We start from the raw sequence: 27,112 nt of genomic DNA on the forward strand, positions 1-27,112 counted from the left end.
CTGACCCCCCATACTCAGGCACACACATATGCATGCACACAAACTCACATTCAGGGATGACCCTATACCTTTCTCTGAACTCACATAAGATAACTGACAAGACAGGGACACAGATGTGTGAACACATGTGATCAGACAAGTATTCTAAAACAGGAAGGTCAGAATCTCTGGGGCATGCAGGTGCTCACTAAAAAAATTCAGTTTAACTATGTGTTTGAGAATTCTTGAAATACAAAGGATTTTTAAGGAAAATAATATGAGATAGTTTTGTTTTTAATCTCTGATTTATGGCAATGTCAGGGATAGCAAAGTACCAATGAGGAGCAGGGCAAGTGGGTGGCCAGCACTTGCAGATACACATATTCCATAAGATGGCAAGAGACTCTTGAGCACTGGCTCGGGAACACTGCTACAACACTATCTGCAGACACAGGGAGAGGGACACAATGCAGTTGTTATAATGACTACAGCGTAAATACACATTGTTCACGTGGCAGTGCTCTTGGGAGGTTGGCATGACATAACCTAGGTTTAAATCCCCAGCACACACACAAAGCTGGGCTTGGCTCCAGCATCTATAATCCTAGTACTGGGAGATAAGAGATGCCCAACCAACTGGCCAGCTCCATGTTAAATGTGAGGCCTGTCTTAAAACAAACAGGTGGAGAGCAACTGAGAAAGATGCCTGATGTTAACCTCTGGCCTAAACACTCACATAAACACATACACACCACACACACACAAGCACATAACTACACACACTCACATCCACACGAACACACACAAATGCATGCACATATGCACACACCATCTCTATATGTCTAGAGAGGAGCAGAGCCATGCCACTGCAGCTCGGGGCAGGCCTGCTCACAGCTCACTGGAAGCCCTTCTTAATTCTAAACACAGGGGACCCTTACCTGCTTTGAGTAACCCCCATAGATGGCAATGCTGCCCTGGGGGGTGACAGCCATCAGGCAGCCTGACCTGGGTGTGGGCCCAGGGCCTGAAGGGGACAGCTTGCTCCACAGGAAGGTATCCAGGCTGAAGGTGTACACATCACTGTAGTAGATGTAGTCCCTAGTGAGAGAGAAGGACACAGGTCACCACAGAGATGACAGGAAAAGGCATGGTTATTAGAGTACACCAACTATACTGAAGGCAAACTTGTGTTTCACCTAGTCATCTGCTTCAAGTCTAAATCCAAATGAAAGGCTGTCCATCCTGAATGTACAAAAGAATCAGAAACAACTCAAGCCACAATCACAGGGTAGTTTACTATGAAAGTTGTCCATTTCCTACCCAAGTGACAACAGCAATCTTCATCAGGCACATTTGGCTACTCTGTGGGACCGTAAGACTGACAATGAGTAACTATCACAAGGCTGGAAACTGACCGTTTTGGTAAGAACTGTGGCAGGGATGAGCAGGGGCAGAGCACCCACCCCCCACAGCTGGAGGACAGGAACAGAGCCTTCACACACAGCACCCAAGCAGGACTGGGAGGCTCCACCTAATGCTCACTTTGCTCAGAGCCGGAGACTCAAATACCAAAGCATGCAGTACACAGAGGGGTCTTAGAAACAAAATAGGGAGGCTTGCTATCATGGGGGCAATTGTCACAGAACACACACTGCCCTCCAGCTATTAAGAATGGCTAAACTGTCCACAAAGAAGACGCATGTGGAGGCTGGGACAACCATTGCTCCACACAGTGTATCTGAATAATCCAAGCCTGGAGCTCTAAAACCACTGTGAGCCCTGAAGGCTGTAGTGGGAGAGCTGGCAGAGGCAGGCTCTGCCCCCTCATATGCACAAGGTGGATGGCTGAAGCTGCAGGGGCAAAGCTGTCACAAGGCTGTCTGCCTCTTCTGCCCTGGAGAAATGCTAAGTCATGGGGAACTGCTGGTTGCCCCTCAAACCCATGAAGCCCTCTTGAATAGCACATAATAGGATGGGAGACTCCAGGTTTCTAGAAAACTTACTATAATCCAGTTTTCTCTGGTTTCAAACTCCACTTTCAGAAAAAAAAAAAAAAAAAAGTCTACTCTGAATTGAAGATAAATAACTGTCTCAAGGAAAACTCAGAATGGTGGTATTTAAAAGTCAAGCCAATTTAATACAGATGGTGATGCACAGTCCTACAGTGCATTCACTATAGGACTGTCATTTTCTCTGTATGCCTAAGTGCTTCCTAAATAGATTTGCACTTTAAAAAAAAAAAAAAAGATTTATTTTCATTTATGTGTACATGTCTGTGTGGGTGCACAGGGCTGGTGAGGGCACTAGACATCCTGGAAGTGAAGTTACAGGCAGTTCTGAGTTATAGACATGAGCACTGGACACTGAACTCAGGTCCTCTAGAGGAACAAGGGCTCTTACCTAGTGAGCCAACTCTCCAGACTCCTAAAGAGTCTTAACTAAGTTTTTAAAAAAAGTTCTAATTTTAAAATGATTGCCTCCCCCAAAAACACATGAGATGGTGATCAGCAATCTACGGGTCTGTAAGAGGGAAGGGCTCTGCTGGTTTCACACAATCATGTACACAGTAGGTGCTGACTTAATGTAAGCGTAAGCCCGTGATTTCCTCACTATAGTGGCTGTCACACACTGTAGTCGCCAAGCTGTATACCCAGGAAATTAGTGAGCGATCAGTGTTTCTACAGAGATCAGAATGTTTGGTCCCTGCCGGGCAGTGGTAGCACACACCTTTAGTCCCAGCACTCTGTGAGTTCGAGTTCGAGACCAGCCTGGTCTACAAGAGCTAGTTCCAGGACAGCCTCCAAAGCCACAGAGAAATCCTGTCTTGAAAAAAAAAAAAAAAGAATGCTTGGCCCCATGCAACCTCTACCCTGTGCTCCAGAAGAGGCCCAATCTGCTGTGAGTACCAACCTTGTGCTTTCATGGAAGCCACCAAAAAGAATTAACTGTCGCTTCCAGGCCACCATCCGATGTCCACTACGACCTGAAGGACCCCCTGTTGACCTAAAATGAAGAGGAGAAAAAAAAAAAAAACACTATTAAGTTAGATATTTTTATGAGTTTTCTTTTAATGTTTACCTGCTGATTTCTTTTTTTTTTTTAAGAAAATATTTGTATTTTATGTGTGTAGGTATTTAGTTCACATGTACATTTGTGTACTATGTGGACGCACTCAAGAGGCCAGAAGAGGACATCAGATCTCCTGAACTGGAGTTACAGGGAGTACAAGCTGCCATGTAGGTGCTGGGAACTGAACCCTAGTGCTCTGGAAGAGCAGTCAGCAATTTTGACTACTGAGCTATATCTGCAGCTCTTTATTTCCATTTTCAATACACTTATTAAGTTCTCTTCATTTATCTATTCAAATTACCAGAATCACCTTGACCACCCTGCCCAACTGCAAGCTTAAGTGGAAATTCCACTTTGTTCTATCAAAGTTGGTCTTTTTTTTTTTTTTAAGAATCAGATTAAAATATTTCATGTCATAGAAAAATGTTCATAAGAATGTAAGACAACGGCAGGTTACAAAACACATTACATAAGATTCTAATCCGGGGTTTTGAACAGTTTTATTATTGTCTGTCTTCTACATTCCCAAGCTTTCCCCAGCGAACACACATCACTCTGAGAAGTAGAAAGGGAAGACAGAGAGGAGTGTGGGGAGGAGGGAAGCAGGAAGGTGCACTGGCTGCCAAAGGAAGGCCACAGCACAGACAGCAAAGTTCACTGCAGCCTGCTCTGTAAGACCCTCAAGGGTTAGGAGCCTCCCCTCCTACTTAGGAGTCAGTGCACCAGCCACTCAGTGCAATATTCTCACTAGGCCTTCCCACTGCTCCCAAGAGGAACACAGGAAAGTCAGGCTGCCAAGGGTGGTTGGTTACATAGGGTTTTATGTAAAAATCCCACAAAGTGGGGGCTGGCTCAGTGGAGAGATGGCTCAGAAGTTAAAAGCACTTGTTGCTATTCTAGAAGATCAGAGTTCAGTTTCTGGCACCCACACTGGGTGGCTCACAGCTATCTGTAACTCCAGCCACCTGAGGATCCAATGCCCACTTCTGGCTTCCACAGGCACCAGACTCCACATTCCTGCTCCCCACACACAACAAATAACATAAAGCTTTAGATGGCACACCCCTTTAATTCCAGCACTCAGGAGGCAGAGGCAGGTGGACCTCTATGAGTTCAAGACCAGCCTGGTCTACAGAGTGAGTTCCAGGACAGCCAGGGCTACACAAAGAAACCCTGTCTTGAAAAATTACCAAAAAAAAAAAAAAAAAAAAAAAAAAAAAAAAACCTCACAAATAGCAAGATTCCTAACAAATGCATCCACACAGAAGCTCAACACTGAAAGGGTCCTGCCCCAAAGCCACCCTTCACAATCATTCAGATGCAGCATTTGACGCATACCACAAGAATGCTTGCTGAGGTCTTTCCCAGCTCAGTCCAGAATGAAGACTGTTCTCAAATGCTCTACTACACCCATCACATTACCAACATCCCTGTTAAAGTCACTCAGGACAACCAGCACACTTATGTATAGAAAGTCAACCAGAAGTGATCAATACCTTCTCCTAGACACCATGTTCTAGTCACTCACCCTTCAGGCACCCTTTTGGGTGGTCTCATACCAATGCACCTGCTACTCTATCAGGAAGGGCAAGTCTCCTTCACCCTTATTTACGATCACGTACAGGAAATCTCATTAGCTTGGGGAATACACAATTGGTCAACCAATTTATTTGCCTTCCCCTAGCTCTGTTTTACATGTAATTAAGTAAAAATGTTCTAGTGCCAAAATTCATGATTAAAAACAGCAAACATCAGTTTCCAGGCTCAAAAGAGCCAGTCTGGGGCACAACATCACACAACACACGGGCTTCCTGAGACCAAGAGGGCCATTACTGCAAAGGGGCCTCAAATGTGCACATGGGAAAGGGCCTTCTTGGGAAGCAGACCACATCCTAGGGTAGCATAGCCATGATCTGCACAGGCACAAGGACAAGAAGCTGACTGCTCTGGCCAGAAGCTAGCTCCCCCTGAGAGTTCCAGCCACACTGCTCCATGAGGAGTTCTGAGGAGGTGCTCACTGTACCACTGAAGCAGCGCACTCACACACCTAATTCTACTACAACACAGACACAGAAGAGACTTGGCATTCCCAGTGCCACCCAGTGACAGACGTCAAGGCCACTGACAAGCTGGCTGTCTATGACCTCAGAACCATGGAGGCTTAAGCCAGGGTCCCAAAAACCTCATGAGCAGGAGCCCCACCAGGTTATCCTCTGGCTGAGTCAGATGCCAAGGACACAACTCAATTGTGGCAACAGCAGTGAAATACCACTTATTCTGTAACTAAAAATAAAGGGAGGGGGCTATAAAAAGGTTCCATGTTCCCCTCTAGAAAAAAAAAGCCACCCTCCCAACAGCCCAATTACATTCGAATCTCCAATAGGCTTTTTAAATTGCCGTCAATCCTAAATAAGGAGTTTTTTTAAAAAAAATTAGCCTGCCCCACTCATCCAGAAGCCTATGTATAGCACAAAGACACACGCAATGGTGTGGGCGCCAGGCTCTTCGCTCCTCTGGGCTGTGCACAGAATGGCATTCCCATAGGGCATGCTGCCAGCCAGCATCACCAACTCCACCACCCGGCTGCTGCGAAATATTCATAGAGAATGTCCATGCATCAAACACCAGTGCAGGTTTAAAGAGAATGAACTGAACAGCCAAACACTCAACTCGTGCTCTCGTGTTTATACTTACGACATGATACAGTACCCACTGTCCAAGGCCATGCCATGCTTAGCAAAGGACTGAATTCTACTGGAATTCTGAGTTCAAGATCATAGGGCCCTGCCGGGCAGTGGTGGTGCATGCCTTTAGTCCCAGCACTTGGGAGGCAGAGACAGGCGAATCTCTGTGAGTTCACCAGCCTGGTCTATAAGAGCTAGTTCCAGGATAGCCTCCAAAACCACAGAGAAACCCTGTCTCGAAAAAAAAACAAAACAAAACAAACAAACAAACAAAAAAAGATCACAGGGCCCATCACAGAACAGAAACACTCCCGGCTCCCAAGGTATGATCACAGCACAGCCTGCATGGACCTATGTGCAACATGTCCTCTCTTTCACAGAGCCTTCAGCCCCTTACCATACTTAGCTGTCAGCCCCAAGGAAACCAGAGTCAGGTTAGAAGCCAACCTCAAACATACCAGATCACCCTCTTAGCTTTTCTACAAATCAGTCACACTTTACCCACACGGCCCTTGCTCGTTCCTAGTACTCACTGGCACAGCATAGGTTCACACCTAACTTCTTTTTGGATCAGGTTCTCAGGACCACTCCAGGAAAACCTTACAATTCTAAGAGCCAGGAGGTAAGTCTTCAGGCATGCAGCCTACGTGGCCACAGTGAAAAGGATCAAAGGGCTTCCATTCCTGGGAACAGGGTCTTCAGACCCAAACTGTAACAAAGGACAACTCCTTGGAGGTACAACTGGTATAACACTCCTGAAAGAACACCAATAAGTGCAAGCCAGACAGACTATCCAGCCTGTTGCTGGCCGCTATCTATTGTGAAAAGAAACAGATTTCTCAGGAAAAGTCATGCAACACCACGACATTGAGACTTGCCATCATCACTGAAGTGCATGGTTTCAGCCAGCTTGTTCTTCACACAGGCCTAAGCACACTTCCTCTAGACAACAAGTAGGCCTGGGTACAGACTGAATATGGGGTCCCTCCTCATTCAGGAGAGACAAACAGCACATACAGACAACACACACTTTTACACTTCTAACCAATTTTCTTATCTACTGAAGGCATTAATGCATATGAAAAGGTAGAAATAACCCAAGTGCCCCTCAACAGATGAATGGATCAGTGGTCTGTGGAATAAAACACTGGCACACACTCCAGCATGGTGAACTTGAAAAACCTCACACTGAGAAATACAGCCAGACATTGAAGACCACAATATTTCAGGATTCCATTTACAGCCAGAGGCAAGTGGATCTCTTTGAGTTCAAGGCCAGCCTGGTCTACAGAGGACAGCTAGAGCTGTTACACTGAGAACCCTGTCTCGACCTCGCCCACACACACACACACACACAAAAAGCCTACTGCAATGGGCATTAAGGCTCATGTTCTCAATATTACCATCAGGAGGCTGAGGCATGAGGATTGCCCTGAGTTCAAGGCCAGCCTGGCCTAGAGAGTGAAATTCTGTCTCAAAATCAAATAAACCAAACAAAACCAGATGGAAACAAGCAACAACAAACTATCAAGAGCACTCTGTGGCAGCATGGCCTCAGTCCTCCCCATGCTGTACACATACCCAACAAGGGGCATGGTTTCTTGTTGTCCTGGTAGGCTCGGACTTGGGTGGGTGGGTGGTGGGTGTGTGTGTGTGTGTTGTGTGTGTGTGTGTGTGTGTGTGTGTGTGTGTGTGTGGTGCGTGCGTGCGTGCGTGCTGGGGTACTAGTAGCACATGAACTAGTGATGTATCACAGACCATGGTTCTAAGTCAGCCACTTGCAGGTGAAACAGAAGGGAGGAGGCCACTCTCCCAGCGCCCCCCCCCATACCCCTCTACTGCAGGGGAGTTCAGCCCTGCCCTGGTGCCTGCCTACCTTTCTTCAGATTCGCATATGTGCATACAGATCAGAGAAAAATCACAGAGTCTACACTGCCAAATCAGGATCAGGCCAGCTCTATATACATCAGGCACTCTGCAGGCACCTCTCATTCAAGACAGAGCCTGAGGAATCTCCAAAAAGTGCTTAGAACTGGTGTGTCCCCAGTACATGATGGACAATGGAGCTTGTCTTCCTGGGAGACAGCAATGCTATTTCTCTTCTAACTTCAATTGCTATGACAAATGTCATTTGTCTGCTGACTGTCAACATCCACAGAAACATGCTGTATGCCGTAATGCAGGAAAGCAGACTAGAGACACTACACTGCCCTTGATGCAACAATGAGTCTCTTGTGAGCTGCTGGGTAATGTCAATTAGCACTGGAGGTAGGAATATGCTTGCCATCCAAGCCATATTAAAGAGGTATAAACATATGGCTTAACAGTAGTAGCCAAATACCCACCTGGTTCTGCCTCCCAAGTGCTAGGATTAATGCTGTGCACCACCACCCAGCATAATTTTTTTGTATTTTTATTTATTTTAATTTAGGAATGTGTGCACATACCACAAAATGCATGTGGGAGTCAGAGGACAGCCTGAGGAAGTCAGCTCTCTCCTTCCACTGTGTAGGTCCCAGGGCCTGAACTCAGGTACTCAAGTTTGGCAGCAGGCAACTTTTATCTGCCGAGTATCTTGACGCTGCCCCCTTTCTTTGGCAGATTTTTATAGACACTTTTGTTTGCTTGTTTTTTGAGACAGGGTTTCTCTGTGAAGCAATCCTGGCTTTCCTGGAACTCACTCTGTAGACCATACTGGCCTTGAACTCGGAGATCTGCCTGCCTGACTCCCATGAGATTAAAGGTGTGTGAAATCACCACTGGTTTATGAAAACTTTTATATAAAATGTAATGAACTTGTACAGATTTCTAACAGAAATAAACAAGTAAATAATAAGCTAAGCATAGTAGCATGTGCCTAAATAGAAGCCCTTTTGGGAGATGGAAATAGGACCATCTCAAGATCAGCTACACAGTGAAATTCCAAGCCAGCCTGTGCTACACAGCAAGATCAATCTGCTGTGAGAGAAGGGGGGAGGGGGCCCAGTGAAAAAAGAGAACTTGCTGTGCAAGCACAAGGACCTGCATTTAATTCTCCCGACACCCATGAAAAAAGACAGATTGGCCACATAGGTTTGTAAACCAAGTTGTGGGAAGAGGTAGGAGCAGGAGGATGCTCAGAAATGCTGGCAGACAGCTTAGCTCCAGGTTCAGTGAGAGACCCTGTCTCAAAAGAACTAAGGTGAAAGAAAATAGAGCAGGACACTCAACATACTCCTCTGGTCTGCATGAGCCTGCACGGCACACACACACACACCCTAAAACCCAACATATTAAGCACACCCAGATCAGAGGCTAATCTCTGATTCATCTCATATCCAAATGGAGGATTCCATCTGAATTGACTGGTGTCTGGGTGGAAAGCACAGAAAGAACTTTGCCCTCCCTGAACTGCTGGGTGCTTCCTTACATACTGCAGACCCAACACCGAAACAAGTCTCCCCTGGCTAAACGCCATCCTAGACAGGGTACCATCCTACTCCTGTTGGACAAATCCTCCACAGTTCTGGAAGGCTCATTCCAAGCACCACCAAGGCCAGAATCAGAATCATAAGACTCGGTACTGTGACTGGCTTCCAGATCTTTCTATCAAGTCAGACAAGAAAACTGCTCACGCAGTAAGACTGCCACAGCTGTGGTGTCTGTCACAGTGATGAGGTCAGGAGGGCAGCCACGAAATGGAAAAGCCCCAAAGTAGGCATGGTGACCCATGACTTTAATCCCGGTAGAGGTAATGAGTTTGAGGCCAGCCTGGTCTACAAAGAGAGTTCCAGTCTAGCCAGAGCTGCCAGAAGGATCAGGCCAGATCCTTCAGGAAAGAAAAGCCCTGAAACACCCCAAACCAAAAGAGTATAAGAGACCAGGCCTCTCGGGATCTGGGGCCTGCACCTGAGTGGAGACATGAGCACTTCCATCAAGGTCCTCAGACATTGTTCTTTTGCATTTAATCAGGGGACTTAAACACGAGTCAGGCTCAAATCAACACAAGGGATATGAACATCACAGATCCCTGGCACAGTGACACTGATTAGAGACAGAAAGCAACTACCAGGCATGTGCACAGCAGGGTACAGCTGTATAGTGCTCGCTCACTCCGGACTTCCACACCCAAACGAGCTCAGCTCCAGGAACAGATCTGACTGGGGAGTCAAGGGAATGAATCAAAGACAGACACAGACACAAAATCTGGGATTAAGTGGACTGGGATCTCTGATGGGGAAACCACAGCACCCAGAAGCTCAGAGTGCTTATTATATGGAGTTGAACAGGGAGACAGGGCTATTGCACACAGCTGAACAAGCAGGTGGGGTTATTGCACACAGAGAAGCCAGGAAGTGAGTGGGTTTTGTGGTAGAGAGCTGGATCAAGGACACTGGTTTAGCTAATCTCAGGATCAACATGTTGTCTTGTGAATATCTGGGGGAAGAAAGCTATGGTGGGCATTTCTCCATTACATTATTACCATCTACATATGGATCAGAGGAAGAAATTACTACCCTTCTCTGAGCCTCACCTCAGGGGTGTGGGGCTTTTCATTCTTCCATGGGTCAAAGGCTATGGTGCCCTTCACTTGGCTGTGCCCATATCAACAAAGCACATTTTTGGGGGGAGGTGGTTTTTCGAGACAAGGTTTCTCTGTGTAGCTTTGGAGTCTGTCCTGGCACTCGGCTGTGTAGACTAGGCTGGTGTGGAACTCACGGAGATCCGCCTGCCTCTGCTTCCTGAGTGCTAGATTCAAGATGTGCACCACCATCACCTGGCAACAATGCATATTTTACTTAGGCACTTAGGACTTTGGGCTTCCTAAAGGGGCCAAGAATGACTTGTGAAACACCCACTACACCTGGTTATAAGGCAAATTTCTCAAAGCACATTCCACTGGGTCTGCATCAGCACACTCTCCCTTGATAATGCCAGAGGCCATGCTGAGTCTCAAACTGTTGGCAGAGGACTTGGACAAAAAAAAAAAAAAAAAAAAAAAAAAAAAAAAAAAAAAAAGCAGCAGCAAAGCACATAAATAATCGCCTTTCTACCTGCATGAGTCTGCAGCTGAAACTGAGGGGTCAGAAATGACAACTAAGCCATGGATGGTGGTGTGTGACTGTAATGCCAGCATTTAGGAGATGGAGGCAAGAGGATCAGGAGTTAAAGGCACCTGAACATTCTTTCCAGTGACAGACACATCCCTTCCAGTGAGAGTCCTGGGACCAGGAGACTCTGGCCCCTGCCTAATTCTGGTTAACTGCTTCATTAGCAGAGAGGACAGTATCCTTACACTGTGGCATGCACATCCCTGGCAACAGGGCTTGGAAGCACCAAAGAAGATGAAATCAGTAAGTCTGCTGGCAACTGGCCATTCTTCCAGGCTCCTTTCTGCAGCAATTCTTTCAGATACAGTAAGACAGACAGACACACAGCAGAGGGTCCCAGCAGAGAGAATCAGGCAACAGCACGGCAAGCCTAGCTTCCTGGGAACTATGAAGGTTCCTCCCTCCTTTGAACAGCTCTGCTATTTCTACATCTGTCTGACACAGGGCCATCTCCTGGTCTTATAATGACAGATCCATCTGCAACAGGCCTGAACCTACACAGGAGGAGCTGCATGGAAAGGGTGACTCAGGTCTGACACAAAGCTCACTGCTCACCACCCCCAAACAATGCCTCCAGCAAAGCCCTTGCCCCACCACACAGGAAAGCACCATGCATCCTCCCTGTCCCAACCCATAACTCAAACTCAATCAAGAACACAAAGTGAAGTCAGGGTACAGGCTCCCATCCAGAATCTTACCGAATCTGTTCCCAGGTCTTGGTAGCCAAGTGCAGGACCCAGAGGTCCTTGTAATGGTAGAACTGCTCACCATCAGGAGATGCAAACTCTCCACCAAAGACCCACAGCTGCCCTCCACCCTGGGGCACCACCACAGCCTGTTAGAAGAAAGCAAACAGATTACGTGAGCCATGGGACAGCACAGATGGCCCCAGCATGACAAGCAGCATCAGCACCATCCACCCATAATCTCAGGGACTCTCTTAGCCATGGCCTCCTGCCTCCAAGGAAAAGGTTCTAGAACAAACTTCCCTAGGCATATTAATTATACTCAAAGTCCTAACACATCCATGTTTCAGACAACGTGCTGTCCTGAGCAAGTTCATGTAAGTTTTCAATGGGCAAATACCATTTGTTTATTAAGTCACCACAAGGAAGTGCTTCAGTGCTGTGTTTATTTCTTGTTAGTTGTGTGTACGTGAGGCGTATGCATGTGTGAGAGTGTGGGGTATAAACATGTGTGAGGTGTATGTATGCACATGTGTATGTAAAGCATATGCACTTGTGTGATGAATATTCAGAGGTATAAGGTGTATGCACATGTATCTGAGGCACATGCATGTGAGCATGTATGAGTACATGAGATGTATGCACATGTATACATGACTGCACATACACGTATATGAGTGTACTGAGATTGCATGCACATGTATATGAGGTGTGTGTAAGACATATGCACATGTGTGGATGTGAGGCGTGTTTACATGCATGTGTATATGTATAAGGTATATGCGTATGGGTGAATGCAAGGTATGTGGGTATGTATGTGAGTTATGTGCAACTGTGTGAGGGATGTACACAAGGGTGTATGTAAGGTGTGTGCACATGTATATGAATGCACGTGCTGTGTGCACAGGTGGATGAGGTGTATACACAAGGGGGATGCACCTGCTGTGTGCACAGGTGGATGAGGTGTATACACAAGGGGGATGCACCTGCTGTGTGCACAGGTGGATGAAGTGTATACACATGGGGGATGCACCTGCTGTGTGCACAGGTGAATGAGGTGTATACACATGGGGATGCACTTGCTGTGTGCACAGGTGGATGAGGTGTACACACATGGGGGATGCACCTGCTGTGTGCACAGGTGGATGAGGTGTATACACATGGGGATGCACTTGCTGTGTGTGGGTGCAGAGATAGAAGGAGGGTACTGAGTGTCCTGTCCATTGCTCTCTACCTTCGTCTCCTTAAGACAGGGTCTTTCACTGAACTGGAGCTGGGCTTCTGTAGCAAGCTCCAGTGATCCTCCCATCTCTGCCCCCGACAACACTGGAGTTACAGCTACATATGCAACCACACCCATATTTTTACATGGATGCTGGGATCCTAACTCAGGTCTTGTGCAACAAGAGAGCATTCTTACCCTCAGAGCCATTCCCTCAGTCTGTTTCAGTCCACTCAACCCATTCCTAGGCTCTACCACACATCTAAAAGTACTTCACAAAAAAGCAAATTACATGACGAAGTATTTGTAGAATGTTAATGTTTATTTTTAAAATCTAAAGGTAAGGGCTGTTGTTTGTCTATAAAACTCACTTTTTTTAAATAAAAATAAAGCCTCACATAGCCCAGGCTAGCTTCAAACTCATTTTGTATCCAAGGATGGCCTTGAGCTTCTGATCTTCCTACCTCCACCTCCTCCTGAATGCTGGGATGGCAGACACGCATACCTGCCCACAACACTTTATACAGCACTAAGATACTAGTACCTGGATCTCAGGCTTCTTGCCTCCCAACCATGAAGAATAAACTACTCTAACATGGTACTGTGTTATCTACAGCAGCACAAATACACAGCAAACACACAAATGCACTGACAAAAGCAGTGAAGGTCTGGCCTGCAGGTTCCTTCTGCAGGAAGTTTACTGTGCCAACCAGTCCAGTCAGAGGACCCATGGAGAGCAAAACAATGCCACACAAGCACCTCAGCCCCAACATATCAAAGCTGAAGCTTCCACCATTGTTCATCACAGCTTGCCAACCAAAAGGATGAAGCATGGGCCACAGCACCAAGGCCATGGGATGAACTACCCCTGGAGACTCTGGGGCACAGCCTCTGGGACTGTGGTAACATCTGTACAAAGAACAGAACAGACCCACCTATTGCCAGGCAGTGCTGTACACCTTTACCCCAGCACTTGGAAAGCAGAGGCAGGTTGATCTATCTCTAGGAGTTCAAGAGCCAAGGCTACACAGTGAGACCCTGTCTCAAAAAGAAAAGAACTGACCTGCCAGCTACTTAGCAGGCTCTTTTCTCAGGCCTGCAATCTGAGAAGCAAGCTAAGCAGGGCAGGCCATGGGACTCTTGCCAAGACCAGAACAAGACCAAGGCTCGCATATGCAGGAAAGCACTGCCAGGCCCAGCTCTGCCTCCCTAAGGCACAAACAGAACAGAGAGCAGTAGACAGCCTGTGAGGTTTCTTATTACCTTCTGCACAAACCATCCCAGAAGCATGCACTTGGAAGGTTTTACAGTCAGCAACTGGAATTGGCCTCTAGGGAATGGAGACAGACACATTTCTTTGGAAACCACAGTTTCTCCTGTAAGCATCCCTCCATTGTGCACCCCATGCTCAAAGTCCTCCTCAAGTCAGAAACATTCTCAGGAATGTGCAACACATGTGGGTACTGGGAACCAAACCCATGTCCTCTGGAAAAATGGCTAGTGCTCTTAACCACAGAGCCATCCCTCAAGCCCCACAGCATGATTCTTAAGGAAGGTACCTTAAATAGCCACTAAGGAGGCTGGGCAAGGTGTTGGGATCTACCATATGAACCTAAGTCTTAAAGAGGGAGGTGGGCTATCCTAAGCACAGGTAGTGAACTCCAGAACACAGGTCATCAGGGATACATCTGTGAGTTCATGGAAGACCTGAATGCTAGTCAGGCAATGCGGTTGGAGGACACAGTCTTTTCACCATGAGAGCACATGGGGCCACAAGGTAAACTGCTAAATTCTGTAGCCCATTGGTCAAATAACATATCCAAATACATCAGAATGATCTAGATTCACTCCAGCCACATGAAAACACAAAGCACCAAGTGTGTGCAAGACAGAGCTGTAGACACATCTAGAGGGGATTTGCAGCTTTAAATGCTTCTAGTAGCCAGGCATAGTAGTAGTGGTGTACACCTTTAATCCCAGCATTTGGGAGGAAGAGACAGGTGGGTCTCTGAGTCCAGAACCAGCCTGGTCTACTGAGCAAGTTGCAGGACACGCTCCAAAGCTACAAAGAAACCCTGTCTCAAAAAACAAAAACAAACAAACAAAAAATGCTTCTAGTAAGAAGAAATAAGAGGAGATAAGCCTCCACCAAAGGAGCTAGAAAGAGTAGAACAAGGGGCTGGGCGCTGGTGGCGCACGCCTTTAATCCCAACACTTGGAAGGCAGAGGTAGGTGGATCTCTGTGAGTTCGAGGCCAGCCTAGTCTATAGAACGAGGTCCAGGACAACCTCCAAAACAATACAGAGAAACCCTGTCTGGAAAAAAAAAAAAAAGAGTAGAACAAGGGAAAAAAATCAAGTACTGAAATTATTGAAAAGAAAAAGCAGCTTTCTGTGAGATGGCAGAGCAGGTAAAGGTGCTTGTCCCCAAACCTCATGCCCTGAGTTAAATCTCAGGAAGCAACATTCTGAAAGGAGAGCTGACTCCCCAAAAGCAGTCCTCAGACCCCCAAATGTATGCCATGGTAAATATACACACACAAACACACCACACACAATAAATAATACAAAAAGAAAAAAAATTTTTTTTTTGGTTTTTCGAGACAGGGTTTCTCTGTGTAGCTTTGGAGCCTATCCTGGCAGTCGCTCTTGAGACCAGGCTGGCCTCGAACTCACAGAGATCCACCTGCCTCTGCCTCCCGAGTGCTGCACCAATGCCCAGCTTCAAAAAAAAAAAAAAAAAAAATGTTTTAAGTTAAAAAAAAATACATATACAGGCCAGGCGGTGGTGGCACACGCCTTTAATCCCAGCACTCGGGAGGCAGAGGCAGGTGGATCTCTGTGAGTTCGAGACCACCCTGATCTACAAGAGCTAGTTCCAGGACAGCCTCCAAAGCCACATAGAGAAACCCTGTCTCGAAAAACCAAAAACAAACAATACATATACAGGACTGGAGATGGCTCAGCAGTTAAGAGCACTCATTTCTCTTCCAGAGGATACAGATTCAATCCCCAGCACCCATGTGGCAGCTCTCAACTGTCTGTAACTCCAATTTCAGAGGATCTGACACCCTCACACAGATATACATGCAGGCAAAACACTAATGCACATGAAATATAAATAAAAAATTTTAAATACATATACAAATAGGAACAAATCTATGACCCACACATTTGAATAAAAACAACACAGGAACCCAAGGAACCAGTTTTCCATTTGGGATTTAATGCTGACATGTTTAACCCTGTGGGACTTCTCTACTGTTTTTTCAGAGAGCTTTTGAAACTGCTGTTTCAAAACCATTCCTTAACAGCTTCAAACCAGATACACCTTTCTTTTCTTTTCAGTGGGCCACACTAAACAGCCCTATTTGGCCTAGAACTCACTATGTAGATGAAGCTGGCCTCAAACTCACAAAGATACACCTGCCCCTGCCTTCTAAGTGCTGGAATTAAAGACATGCACCTAGGAAAGATTCAATTTTTGAAGATGTAAATATAGAGGAACTTGGTCACTTAGTGATCCTAGTTGCTCAGCACAAACAAAAGCTGAAGAGTTAGCAAGAGGGCTCAGCGGGCAAAAGTACTTAGTGCACACCTGATGGCCTGAGTTCCATCCCAGAACACATAGCAGAAGGAGAGAATTGACTCTTGAGAGTCGTCCTCTGGTCTCCTACAAGTGCCATGTCATGCACTTGGCCACGCACACACGCACGCACGCACGCACGCACGCAAGCTGAGCTTACAGCCAAGGGGCACCATGAAACCAAATCCAGGGGTGTGTGCTTTCCACTTGCCATCTATGCAAAACAGCAAATGATTCAGTTGATAAAGTAGAGGACCTGAGTTCAATCCCCTAGAATCCACATAAAAAAAAAAAAAAAAAAAAAAAAAAAAAAAAAAACACACACATGGTGGCCTGTGCTGGAAATCCTAGTGCTGAGGAGGGAGAGACCAGAGAATCCTTGGGGCTTGCTGGCCACCCAGCCAATCAGCAAATCCCAGGTTCAATGAGAAACTGTCTCAATAAATAAATAAGGATTAAGGAAGTCACCAGATATCAAACTCTGTCCTCAACAGGCGCCCATTTGCAGCAGTACCTCCCTAGTGCTGGGATTATAAGCATGCACCACTACACCAAGCTGCTGGTGAATGTAGTCCAAGCACCCTGACTCCACCGATTCCTACAACAGCCTCCCAGGTTAGAGCAACCTCCTGGAATCAGAGTACAGGCCAAAGATACTGTGTACCTCAGGACAATCCCAACCACTCTCTCAAGAGACTAGGAGTCTTCAGGCTGGACAGGCTAAAGTCACTTCCCTGTCATTGTCCGCTCCCTCCATCTGTAACTGAAAGACCTCAGGCAGCTTTACCTGTGCCCTCACTACTGGACTTGGTTGGAAATGAACCAACCTCTCCCCCACCCCCCAAAAAAAACATGCAAACTGGTGGCACAAACAGTCAGCATGTGTTAGATTCTGTATCCCATTTCATCCCAACACCACCAAAATACAACACAGGTTTCTAATGTCAGCTTCACCCTTCTGTTGGGGAAAGCCAAGCCCTAACCAAGCCAAATACTCTCAGGACCAAACAAGGCACAAAACAGGAACTCCGTTGGGAAGGCCAAGTCTCACTGCTGCATCCCAACACCCAGAAGAGGCTCTAACCAGGACCCAGCAGACAAAGTCAGTAAGGTGGTGGTGCTCTTTCACAGGCAAAGTATATACTAATCTTTCCATCAACAGCTCACTGCCACACTGATACCAATGAAAGCACAGCTGTCACTGCAACCAACTGCAACTCGTCCTTCCATACGCTTCATGAGTGTTGTAGTCTGTGCTCTCTTGCTGTGATGAAACAGAGAGCAAACCAACCTGAGAGGAAAGCTTACATTTTGTATTATACATCACTGAGTGTAGTCAGGGCAGGAACCTGGAGGCAGGAACTGAAGCAAAGGGCCCTGGAGGAATGCTGTTTACTGCTTGCTCAGCTTGCTTTCTTTTATGACCCAGGACCTGCCCAGGACCAGCACCAGCCATAGAGAGCTGGACCCTCCCACATTAATCATTAACCAACAAAATGCCCCACAGATGTGCCCACAGGACAATCTGATGGAGACAATTCCTCAACTGAGGTTCCCTCTTTCCAGGTGACTCTAGCTTATGGCAAACTGACAAAAATCAACAAACACAATGAAAAACGCTCCTGACTATTCCTTTGGGGAAAACTGTCAAGTGAACAGGTAGACACAGCCTTCCCTCCCCTGTTCTTGACATCAAACCTCACAGTCAGGTGCCTACAACAAGAAGAGTTGTCCCTGTGTCCACACCCATCCTTCTCCCAGGAAAGGAGAGCAAACTGTTCTGAGAAGGAACTGAGGTATTGGATGAGGAGGAGACTACACTGCTGAACTCAGGGGACACCTGACACTGGGAATAGTTTTCCTGAGAGGCAGAGCAACTCTCATCTGCTCTCTTTGTATCTGCAAAAAAAAAGCTAACTATAAGCTTATAGCATACAATTTATCCAAAATAATTCCATTCCCTCCACCATCTGACCCCACTCCTCAACATTCCATCTTGGTATAATCAGCACCGCCCGACCCTGGGGCACATAGGATGCTCTAACCCAATAGGTGCTGTTTTACACTGTCTTAACGTGCAGCATTACATTCAATCATCACATCATTGGAGCAGGGGCTCCCTCCTTTCTCACCGGTGAAGAGACTAGTGCAATGAAACTCAGTAAGGTGCCCAGTGAAGATGGCAGAGGCCAGGCTGGTGGTTCCAGTTTCTCACTCCAGCATGAAGGAGGCTCAAGGCAGGAGGATGCCATGAGTCTAAGACTAGCCTGAGCCACAGAGTGAGATCCTGTCTCAAAGACCTAGAAGGATGTAGCAGGAGGGAAGCAGCAGGTGACCTGTCATCTGTTGATGATTGGGACAGTCAGCTCTGGCATTACCTGATGAGCACAGCGCCTTGGAGGTGGGCCAGGGATGTCAACTTTTGTCCAGGTATCCTTTCTGATACTGTAGATGTAGAGTTCATTATACATGAAGGTCTGCAGGAAGGAAGCAGATCATCAAGGTCACAAATGACATGAAGACAGCAATGACAACAGCAGCAGTGCATATGCTCCGCTCCAGGAAGCTTATATACTAACCACACCAGTGCAGACAGGCCATGTGTAAGAACCACACCAGTGCAGACAGGCCATGTGTAAGAACCACACCAGTGCAGACAGGCCATGTGTAAGCCCAAGACTGTCTGGGACGTCATGACAGATGCTCCTGACTTGCCACAGGCTTAAGTCTCAATGAACTTACCAACAGGTAAAAATACTAAATGGAAGATGCACTGTGCATGCCTAACCCATCAAATCTCCCCCTCTCCTCCCAGCCCACCTTAACATGGGCTCAAAACACTAGCCTCAAAATTGCTGGCAGACATCTAACACACCACCTGGTTTTTTAAAAAGCACTGCCACATCGCAAAACCATGTTCTGACATGACAAACACAATGGCTGCATCAGTACCCTTACCCCACTCTCAACTTACAGCTAACAAACAAAACCCTTACAAGTTAGAGACCACGTGTCATTCATTATGCCAATTGACTCCTCAGGCCCCAAGAGCCTCTGCTGCACAGCAAGATTCATCACTCTGAATTTAAGCCAGTTTTTACGTGCATGAAAATACAGAGAGTGAGCTGGAGAAGTGGAGACAGACCTGGAGCTTACCACAGGCTACTGGAGGAGCCCACACTTTCAACCACTTTCCCTCCACACTCCAAAACTCAGGGCTTTCTGGCCCCACAGTTCACTAACATGTTCTCTATTCAAGCAAAACAACTCTCTGCACACACATGGCCCAGTGGAGTTAGGCTCCACTGACTAGAAGAAACCAGGACCCCTGCAGCAGCACTGAAGTCCCTGTCCCTAAGGGATGCTGCTGACTGGCCAAGCACAACCCACATCAGGCCTGACACCTAGAATGTGGGGAGTACAAGAGGAAAGTGACAGGACAGAAGCATATTTATATCACCAATTTAAATTGACTTCAAATGAGCACTGAAAAAGTTAGGAGAAAAAGAAAAACATATATACTTTACTTTTTGGCCATTGAAATATTCACCTCCGAAAAGGATTAATTCATCTTTCTCAGGATGAGCAGACAGGGAAGCATTTAACCTGCAAGACAAAAGCCATAGAGGAGCAACATTAGAGAACATGACACCAGGCTAAGCACAGACTCCCCCCCTTCCCTTCCTTGACCCCACTCCAGAGGACAGGACCAAGAATCACCCACCACCTCCTGGCCCGTATATGTATTTTTTTAACTTAAAACAATTTTTTTTGAAGATCCTGCACAGTGATGTGCCCCAGTATGTGCCATAACGTTCACCCTTAGAAGATGCTTCTCAGAAGAAAAATGGGGATTAAGGTCAAGTTGTGCCTGGGGAATCGGAACCCGCGTGGGGATTCACTGAACTCAGGTGAAAAGAGTTAACGTGACACAATTATGTCACATGTATAAGACTGGGGATGTGGGGGAGAATAATCAGAATCAAATGCATCTATGACACGGTCAACAAAGAAGCTAAATAATAATATAAAGAACAGTGTCCCAAACTCCTGGCACTCTACATCTTCTCATTGAGCATGTAAATGCCTGAGCTGCAAGCACCAACCATACGGACCTGACACAACCCAGTGCCAGGTCCTTCCCTGCTACTAAGCCATACCTGAACCTACATACTTTCTTGTGGTTTGGACATAAAAATTTCCCAAAGGCTCAGGCTTGCTCCCCAGCAGGTGGCCCTACTGAGAGGTAATGGATCGGGAAGAGGCTGACACATTAGCCACTGCTGGAGGAATAAGTCACTGGAGTGGACTTCTGAAGGTGCATCTTTCCTGCAGCCTTCTTCCACCCTGTTCCCTGTTTCATGAGAGAAGCAGCTTTGCTCCTTCACATCATTTTGTTCTGCCTTTCCAAGGGGCCAAAAACATGAGCTCTGGTAACCCTGTCCTCCTTAAGCTGACTCTCAGATATTTTGCGACAGCGAAAGAAAGCATGAGTAACATGATTTTCAAACACAACTGAGGGCTGGAGAGATGGTTCAGAGGTTAAGAATACTGGCTGTTCTTCCAGAGGTCCTGAGTTCAATTCCCAGCAACCACACAGTGGCTCACAACCATCTATAGTGACGTCTGGTGCCCCCTTCTGGTGTGCAGGCACACATGCAGGTGGAACACTGTATACATATAAATAAATAAATCTTCACACACACACACACAAAGGTGGGAGGTCAGAAAATATTTATGCCATCAAGGAGGATGTGACAGTTCCACCTCTTGTTCCCTCCTACCAGGAAGCATTCTCTGAGGGCATTTTAAACTATACCCTGCCATTAAACCTAATTTTGGATTAATGTTACTTTAGAAAAGTGCCAAATCATCATCAGAAAATAATAATCCATATTCAGAGTGAAGACAAATCATCTACACTCAGAGTGAATTTCTGAGTGAAGGTGTCAGGCCTACTTCAACAACCAGATGGGTCCAGACAGCATACCAACTGAAGAGAAAGTAAAAGCCAGTCCAGCACAATTTACCACCACCACTTCACTCCAAGGCTCAACACTGACTCCCCCGCCCCCACACACACACCCTAGACAGGTAAAGCCACATGCAAATCAGAGGGATTCAGGCTCTGGAGCCATCACTGAAGGTAATTATCACATTCCAAAGAGCTCCCCCACCCCATCTTGGGCTTCCACTCAGGCAAGTTATGGCCGGACAAGCTCAATCCCAGTCTGGGAAAATGAATCACACATGTATCAACTAAACAAAATGGGACAAAAGGCAGAGAGGCTTACACATTTTCCCTATCCGAACAACACAGCTTATTACACCCTTTCTCTATCCCAAATGACAGTTCACGAAGGCACTGGCCCTTTCCTGATGATTCAGAGCTGAATAGTACAGACAAGTATTAGAGAGCCATAAATCAAATTAAAAAGGAATCTGATGGCTGAAGGGGAGGAAGCAATCCAATGGAGACCCAAGTTGTTCATTCAGCCCATTTTATGTATGAATTCTACAAAAGCCTTGGGACCTTACTCATAAGTTATAAATTCACTTAGAATGGCAAGTTTAGAGTTTCTGTTTAATAAGCTTTCATATGGAAATATAAAAGCATTAAGAACAGCAAAAATTGATGGTGCTCTTCAGTCTACATCTGTGAAACATTCTTAAAATAAATGAGAACCAAAGGGTAGCTCACTGGGGCCCTGTCTTTGTCACAATCTGTGGCAAGGGCAGAATACTGAGAGAGCACCTCCCCATGCCCCTGTAGAGCAGGGGATGACAGCCAGCTCTTCCTAAAAATTGGGAAGCAGAATTCTGAGGCCAGCCTGATCTACAAGTGAGTTCCAGAACAGCCAGGGTTATATGGAAACCCTGTCTCAAAAACCCCTAGTCCCCCCCCCCAAAAAAAAAGGAGAAACAAGGTTTGCTCACTTACCGTGGGGTGGGCGGAGAACATGGCGTCTCTGTGACCTGGGTCTTTTTTGCATCCAGGGTCTGGAAATGGGCTATGAGGGCCTCCAGGTCTTCCTAAAGATCCAAAAGTAGCTACATGTGAGACTCTATCTAACCTGTCTTAGAGTCAAAGGCATAGCCAGCTTTTGTTCCATTGGTCCGACTAGACTGGGATCCAATCACACCTGAGTCCTAACATCGGTCTGAAAACGCACAGACTTGACACACTCAGGAAATATTCGCTGTGATACCAATGGCAGCTTTCTGTAGGTGCAGATGCATGCATGCCTTTCCTACCAACCAAGGGCTTTCTATGAAGGGGATCCCACTCTGACCACACTACCTTCAATGGCCTCTTGACAACCTGTTTGTACCAACTGCCCGCCTTGCTGTCTACATAGCCATGCTTGGAATTTTCTCTTGCTTACTGGTTTTCAGATCCCACTCCCATCCCCAGAACAACATATGTGCTCCAGAAGAAGAGGACTTTTGTCCTTTAAAACAGTGCTGGACCTATAGTCCACCACTCACTAGCCCCTATTTCTCAGCTGTGACAGTACACCTAGACAGTAAGGTATCAGTTCACAAGCATGCTATACAGCACTGAAACCAAGCCTGCCTTCCCACACACATACCCAGTGCCCACTCTCGTAAGTTGTCCTAGCTTGCTTTCCATTGCTGTGATCAAAAGCAACTTGGGAAAGAAAGAGTTTATTGCATCTTTTTTTTTTTTTTTTTTTTTTTTTTTTTTTTTTTGGTTTTTCAAGACAGGGTTTCTCTGTGGCTTTGGAGGCTGTCCTGGAACTAGCTCTTGTAGACCAGGCTGGTCTCGAACTCACAGAGATTCACCTGCCTCTGCCTCTCAAGTGCTGGGATTAAAGGTGTGTGCCACCACCACCCGGCAGTTTGTTGCATCTTAAAGCTTATATTCCATCATGAAAGGAACTCAAGGCAGGAAATGAAGCAGAGACTGCAGAGGAAAGCTACTTACTGCCCACCACACACACACACACAGCTTGCTCAGCTTGCTTTCTTAACAACCAGGACCTGGGGCTGGAGAGATGGCTCAGAGGTTAAGAGCACTGACTGCTCTTCCAGAGGTCCTGAGTTCAATTCCCAGCAACCACATGGTGGATCACAACCATCTGTAATGAGATCTAGTGCCCTCTTCTGGTGTGCAGATATACATGGAAGCAGAATGTTGTATACATAATAAATAAAAAAAAATCTTAAAAAAAAAATTCCAGGACTACCTGTCTAGGTACAGAACTGCCCACAGTGTAGATCCTTCTACATCAATTACTAAGCAAGACAATACCCCCACAGACTTGACAAGCCAATTTTTAAATGTATTATTTTATGTGTGTAGGTGTTTTGTCTGAATGTTTGTCTGTGCACCATGTTCAAAACTGGTGCCCACAAAGGCCAGACAGATGTGAGCCACCATGTGGGTGCACAGAATCAACCCGGGATCCTCTGAAAGACCAACAAATGCCCTTAACAGCCAAGCCACCTCCCCAGCCCCCTACAGGCCAATGTTATGGATCTATTTTCTCAACTGAGGTTCCCTCTTGCCAGGTTATTAGGATGGGAGCCCAGGAAATCCTGTGCCTGGAAAACTACTGGGCATACCCTGGACATCACAACTGCCCCATGTGAGAAAGACCTATGAGAAGAGCAAGTAAGGTGCGTAGCCCGAAGTTCAGAGCTGATCCATCTACAGTTCCTGGGATAATGGGGGTGTATGGAAATAGGATAGTGGAGCCACCAACAGTTCCAGCCACGTGCTTTTAGTCCCAACACTCCGGAGGCAGAGGCAGGTGAATCTTTATGTTCAAGGCTAGCCTGCTCTACAGAGCGAGTTCCAGGACAACCAGAGCTACACAGAGAAACTTTGCCTCGAAAAAAAATTAAAAATTCTACTTGTGGCTCACTTCCTAAGGCTGCTGGAGGAATATCTGCTCTCTTTTGGAGAAAAAAATAATAATAATAAGCACAGTACAGTTAAGACTTTAGGCCGGGCGGTGGTGGCGCACGCCTTTAATCCCAGGTCTCCAGAGGCAGAGGCAGGCGGATCTCTGTGAGTTCGAGGCCAGCCTGGTCTCCAGAGCGAGTGCCAGGATAGGCTCCAAAGCTACACAGAAAACCCCTGTCTCGAAAAACAAAACAAAACAAAAAACAAAGACTTTAGTCACAGAACGCACACCTGAACAAAGTAGGAGTCACTCAACTCCAGGTTCTCCTCCTCTACTAAACCCCACCACGCTGCTTCCCTCTACAAGGAAGGGAAGCAAGCAAAACCGAACGGCATCCGGAACAGATCTAATCTTCAAAGGAAGAGTGGGAGAGAGCGACCGGGCAAACGAGGAGTACCAGTGCTGCGGAGAGGCACGGGAGAAACGGAGAGGCCCAAGGGTGCTGGGCTCGGCGCAGGCCCGCCACCCGCAGACCCCGGGCACAACTCCGGCTCCCGGTCTCACGCCTGCAGTCCCAGGGCACGCCACGCCTCCCTCCACGGCCCGTCCCTCCGAGCCCCGCTCACCTCCTCCTTCCGAGAGCGCTTGGACACCTTCTTCTCCATCTTGGCGGCCGTCTTTTCCGCGCCGCGGCCCTTCTTCTCTTTCTTGCCCTTCTTACCCATCACGCCAGTTCTTAAGCGGCACCAGGGAACCACCGAAGGAGCAAGAGGCGTTCTGCCCAGCCGGAAACCAGCGGCACGCTAAATAAAGGTCACTTCCTGTCCGTTTCTCTGGTGTTCCGTCAAGCAGCCGACTCCAGGAATACTTTGGGTCCGCCAGCCGGTGCGTCCCGCCAGCCGGTGCATCTCAGGCCTCTCTTATACATGGCTGGCTGCTCCTGGGTACAGTAGCTAATTGGGTGTCTCGAGGTCTCATTCCTCACAGACATTTCCACTCACTTAGGGGATTCCTGACCCGAGTTAAGGCAGCCCCATTCCCTACCCCATGTAAAATGCTCCAGGCACTGTCAGGCTCTCGAGGCACTGTGCTGAGCGAGAGAACAGTCTTTGCCCTTCTGCTGGCGTGGTTCCACTGGACGGACCGACATGTCTATCCACTGGGAGGCCCGGGCTGGTGATGTCAATCTAGCCTTCCAACGGTTTATGGTATGACAAATATGTGATAGGAAATTAATCTCAGGACAGCATCCAAAGCCCAGAGAAACCCTGTCTCGGGAGAAAAAAAAGGGGGGGGGGGTTATCTCCAGAATTTGACTCAAATGGCAGAATGGAAGACGGATCCTGCGGTTTAAAAGAGCAGAGTGAAATGCTCATTGCCTAGAGGGTGTCATCTTTGGGCTGCACTCAAGGAATGACGCAAAGCAAGGACAAGGGCAAGCAAAATATCAGCAAAGGGAACACAAATTATCCTCCTTCTCTGTGGAAATGCTGCCAAAGCACAGCCTTTAAAGAAACTGCCTCGAATCTGGCCAATCACTTATCACTGAAGCGCTAAGCAGACGTGAGCTCCCAACTCACTCCAGATTTTTCATAAACCTAATTCTTGAGAAGAAAAGTTACTTTTGAGGAAAACAACGACGTTGTGTGATTTTTTTCCCGAAAAGATACACAGAAACAACTTTCCACCCCAAATAGGACATCAAAAGATAAAAGAAATGTGCTCCTTTTGGCAGCAGATACACTAGAATTGGAGCAATACGGGGATTAGCATGGACCCCACGAAAGGGTGACATGCAAATTCGTGAAATGTTCGTATTTTTCAAAGCTGAATTGAGATTATTATCCTCAGAAAGCTCTTCTGGGCTAGAACCTATCTGCAGTGCTGTCCTAGGTGTGCATCCGCCAACAACCCTACCTCACTTCCAAGGGAAAAGCCAGTCAGGACAGTATTTTTGCCAGTCAAAAGCCATTGGTTTTGGGGGTTATCTAGGGGGTGTTTGGGGAGGGGAAAGAACCTGATCAAGATATATTGTATGGGCCGGGAGTTGGTGGCGCACACCTTTAATCCTAGCACTCGGGAGGCTGAGGCAGGCAGATCTCTGTGAGTTTGAGGCCAGCCTGGTCTACATAGCGAGTGCCAGGATAGGCTCCAAAGCCACAGAGAAAGCCTGTCTCGGAAAAAACAACAACAAAAAAGATATATAGCTGAGCAGTGGTGGTGCACCCCTTTAATCCCAGCCCTTGAGAAGCAGAGACAAGCAGATCTCTGTAAGTTCAAAGCCAGCCTGGTCTACAAAGTGAGTTCTAGGACACAGAGAAACCCTGTCTCAACAAACAAATAAAAAGGTCACACTAGCATGGGCAGTGACTATAAAAACTGTATCACTAGTGTCCCCAGTGAACCTTCCACTTCTTATATAGTCTCGAAAACATCTGTAAAGCACCTGCAGACGAGGAGGCAGGAGGGAGCAAGGGTCTGAAGGTCCCCTTTTCTACAAGAGAATGTTAATAGGCCCAGTTTTGTGTAAGAATATTAACAATCTCTGTTTTCCACGATATATAACAGCGCTCCCTCCTCAGGCCTGTGAAAGGGAGAGCATATCCCCTGTGGAAGATTTAGAAGGATCTGGAAGAGGCAGAGGTTGATGCTTTTATTATCTGGAAAGATCTTTTATGATACATACAGGTCGCAGTGATTCATGGGAAGTTGAAATTTTCATTACCAGCAAAGAAGCAGAATAAAACAGTTATTTTGGGGGAGGGGCATTCGTTGTTGTTGTTGTTGTTGTTGTTGTTGTTGTTCATTTGCTTGTTTTGTTTTGTTTTTTTTTTTTGAGACAGAGTTTCTCTGTGTAGTCCTGGAACTCACTCTGTAGACCAGGCTGGTATCAAACTCACAGAGATCCACCTGCCTCTGCCTC

General features: G+C 46.8%; 1 protein-coding gene and 1 pseudogene across 4 annotated transcripts in view; one reads left to right on the top strand and one right to left on the bottom strand.

Annotated features, from left to right (window-relative positions):
- Positions 1 to 24,997, bottom strand: part of Klhdc4 (kelch domain containing 4) — a 32,586-nt gene extending 7,589 nt beyond the window's left edge. Inside the window, exons 1-7 of one of the 4 annotated variants that reach the window (XM_027410698.2) lie at positions 24,816 to 24,997; positions 22,257 to 22,348; positions 19,843 to 19,921; positions 18,694 to 18,792; positions 11,521 to 11,657; positions 2,890 to 2,982; positions 918 to 1,077 (exon numbers count right to left, since the gene is read on the bottom strand). In XM_027410698.2, the coding sequence (XP_027266499.1) occupies positions 918 to 1,077; positions 2,890 to 2,982; positions 11,521 to 11,657; positions 18,694 to 18,792; positions 19,843 to 19,921; positions 22,257 to 22,348; positions 24,816 to 24,914 (759 nt within the window). In that variant the 5' untranslated portion in view covers positions 24,915 to 24,997. Of the gene's footprint in view, positions 1 to 917; positions 1,078 to 2,889; positions 2,983 to 11,520; positions 11,658 to 18,693; positions 18,793 to 19,837; positions 19,922 to 22,256; positions 22,349 to 24,479; positions 24,693 to 24,815 lie in introns of those variants that run through there. The other 3 variants (XM_027410701.2, XM_027410699.2, XM_027410700.2) reach the window with 3 other exon arrangements.
- Positions 24,998 to 25,911: 914 nt separating this feature from the next.
- Positions 25,912 to 26,012, top strand: LOC113835147 (annotated as a pseudogene).
- The last annotated feature ends 1,100 nt before the right edge of the window (positions 26,013 to 27,112 follow it).

This window comes from Cricetulus griseus, chromosome 3 (genome assembly GCF_003668045.3).
Source record: "Cricetulus griseus strain 17A/GY chromosome 3, alternate assembly CriGri-PICRH-1.0, whole genome shotgun sequence".
Lineage (NCBI taxonomy): Eukaryota > Metazoa > Chordata > Mammalia > Rodentia > Cricetidae > Cricetulus > Cricetulus griseus.